Genomic DNA, 2,898 nt, shown 5'->3' on the forward strand with positions numbered 1-2,898 from the left:
ACTCTTTCCCTTCTCTCGCACATCACAAGCTCCCAAATTTGACTATCTCCCAAAATTTTCAGAAATATTGGCAGAGTTTCCTTTGTAACTGGGCTTTTCCACCTGTCAGAGAATCCCAGAACCAACCCTAACATCATATACATGAACAAACGACACAATCAACCATAAAAACAACACCAACCTTGGCCTCGTGAGCAGTATATTACCAAAAAGGAATACCATTTGCATAACTGTACAAGTTAAATATAATTCATAGAAGGTAACTCTTACCATCTTCATAGAACAAAACTTTATAAATACATGGCTATTCAAACAAATAAGGCTATTTCTTCTTCACTTCTTCCTCGGCCTCCCAAGTGGCCTCTTCAACCTGCTGGTTCCGCCATAGAACGTTCACAGAGGCAGTTTCTTTGTTCCTCTATTTACGGACTTGCCTATCAAGAATGGCAACTGGAATCTCTTCATAAGTCAGTTCCTTGTCAACCTGAACAGACTCAGTTAGGACAATAAGTGACGGATCTCCAACCACCTTCTTCGACATGGATACTTGAAACACCGGGTGCACTAAAGACATCTCTGGGGGTAGTTCAAGCTTGTAAGCCGCCTGGCCAATTCTCTGAGTGATTCTATACGGTCCGACATACCTCTGGCTCAATTTCCCTTTCTTTCCAAACCGCATTATACCCTTCATAGGGAAGACCTTCAAGAATACCCAATCATTTTCTTTGAACTCCAAATCCCTACAACGAACATCCGAATAGGAATTCTGACACCTTTGAGTAGTTTTCAACCGCTCCTCAATGACCTTGACCTTCTCCATAGCCTGATGCACGAGGCATGGTCCTATCAATCCAGCTTCCCCAATCTCGAACCACCCAATGGGAGATCTACATCTCCTACCATATGAAGCCTCGAGTGGTTCCATCTGAATACTAGCGTGATAACTGTTATTGTAGGCAAATTCTATGAGTGGCAAATGATCATCCCAGCTACCCTTGAAGTCAAGAACACAGGCATGCCACATATCCTCAGGCGCCTGAATACTGCGCTCTGCCTGCCAGTCAGTCATTAGATGAAAGGTTGTACTAAGATTCACCTAAGTACCCAAACCTTGCTGAAATGTCTTCCAAAAGTTAGCTGTGAATTGTGCCCCTCGATCATAACTGATAGAAACTGGGGTGCCATGCAACCTTACTATTTCCTTGATATACAACTGAGTACATTATTCCGATGTGTTGGTAGATTTGACTGGCAAGAAGTGTGCTGATTTCATGAGTCGGTCCATAATTACCCAAATTGAATCAAACTTGCACGGAGTGCGTGGTAGTTGTTTACCGTGAAAATGATAACGACAATTAAATTTGTAAATGAGATTCTAAAAATACGTGATCTATTTTTATGCTAGTTGTTAGAACAGATGGTGCTAAGAACATGAAGTTTGACGATAAAATACAAGCTAAAACAGGGCAATAATGGAACTGAGGGGCTTGCTGCCCTTGTTTCGAACCGGTCAATGGAGGACCTCGAGGCTAATATTTGGGCTCGATCTCGAGCTATCGGGGGTAGTCAGGAATGGGGCAACAGTTAGAGTATAATCAAGCAAGGCTCATTATGGCCAATACCAAGCAATGAAGAACAAGCAAGAAAGTAATAAATGCCAAAGGTAGCTTTGAGCGAGTAAGTTAGATAAAAAAAGAGAGATATTATTGATATGGTGGAGAATAGTTGGAGCAACATCAGCCCCTTACAAAGTAGTGTGGATTCCCTTTATATAGGAGGGGAACCCAGCTATAGTACAACATGCATTAGCTGTAAAGTATGGACATGGGACGGCTAGATGCGACGCTTTAGTGTAGGCTCTGGATAGGCCATCTCTGTCAGACTTAGCCGTGTGTCTTGGGAACTTCCCCTTCTATTATAGCCTTGACCTCTGTCTTCTTCGAGTCGGGCCTCGACAAGCCCCGAGGGAGGGGACTCGGTCATGGCTCCACGTCCTCGAGGCCTCGAGGCATTCTTCCAAAATGGCTTGATAGCGAGAAATTAAGTCCTCTGATTTTGCCGCATACAGATAGTCTTCACGTTTCCCAGAACAAAGCGATGGGAAATGATTCTGACACCTGACTCCTCGATCTTCTTATGGTGACGTCACGCCAATGATGTGACCTGTGGCAAGCTTTTGTGGCAACCGGGGTGTCTCATGGACTTGTGCATTTTGACATCATTCAATGCACTTCCGATTCCCGTTCTCGAAGGTGAATGTACCACCATCGATTCGGTTCTTCAAGAACGCAGTAATTGCGTCCATCGGTCAATCTTCCAAAGCCTCGATGACCGTGTCGTTACCCCCTATAAATGGGGGTGCCTTGGCATTGTTTTTTCTATCCCAATACCTTAGTTGGCTCATTTGCCCATTTCTTCTTGTCATCATGCTTTATCCTTGGAAATAATGTTTGGGGCTCATGGCCTCAAGGCCGTTAGGCAGAGCTCCCGTAGGTTGTGTTGTGGCCTCTTGCCAGAGCTTCTCTTTGTTGATCATGACCATGTTGTCCCGTCGCTGCTGTGGTTGTTGTTATGTTCGCTGTTGTTGTTGTTGTTGGCCCGAGATGATGATATACGGGGGTCAACTTTTATTGGTCGCGAAAAAGCTCTTTCGGATTACATACCGCTGCTCACAAGGGGGCTCGGATTACACATCGTTGCTCACCTTCATACCCCGGCTCGACGTGGTACTCTGCCCCGAGCTAGTGACTTGCACGGCTAGATGTTCCAAGAAGTGGACTCTAAGTAGCCGTGCAAGTGGGACCGAGGCTCGCTCGGTCCGCTGTCTCTCCGATGTTCTCTTGGCCAGTGAGGGTCCTCGACCTTCGGAGAGCTATTGTGTTTTTTCATCCCTTCCTG

General features: G+C 45.3%; 1 protein-coding gene across 1 annotated transcript; it reads right to left on the reverse strand.

Annotated features, from left to right (window-relative positions):
- LOC109224334 lies at positions 419-2,305 on the reverse strand. Its single transcript, XM_019388919.1, has 3 exons — positions 2,232-2,305; positions 713-944; positions 419-616 (listed from the first exon to the last, which is right to left on the reverse strand). Exons 1-3 carry the CDS (start codon positions 2,303-2,305, stop codon positions 419-421), a joined length of 504 nt encoding a protein of 167 aa, XP_019244464.1.

The sequence above is a fragment of the Nicotiana attenuata genome, chromosome 3 (assembly GCF_001879085.1).
Source record: "Nicotiana attenuata strain UT chromosome 3, NIATTr2, whole genome shotgun sequence".
NCBI classification, from domain to species: Eukaryota; Viridiplantae; Streptophyta; class Magnoliopsida; order Solanales; family Solanaceae; genus Nicotiana; species Nicotiana attenuata.

Excerpts from the sequence above, each read along its gene's own strand:
- LOC109224334 (XM_019388919.1), bottom strand. The coding sequence starts at position 2,305 with ATGGACGCAATTACTGCGTTCTTGAAGAACCGAATCGATGGTGGTACA. Across the intron at positions 945-2,231 it reads TTCGAGAACGGGAATCGGAA|TTATCACGCTAGTATTCAGA; the intron begins GTGCATTGAATG and ends CTACAATAACAG. Across the intron at positions 617-712 it reads AGTTCAAAGAAAATGATTGG|AGAATTGGCCAGGCGGCTTA; the intron begins GTATTCTTGAAG and ends AGAATCACTCAG.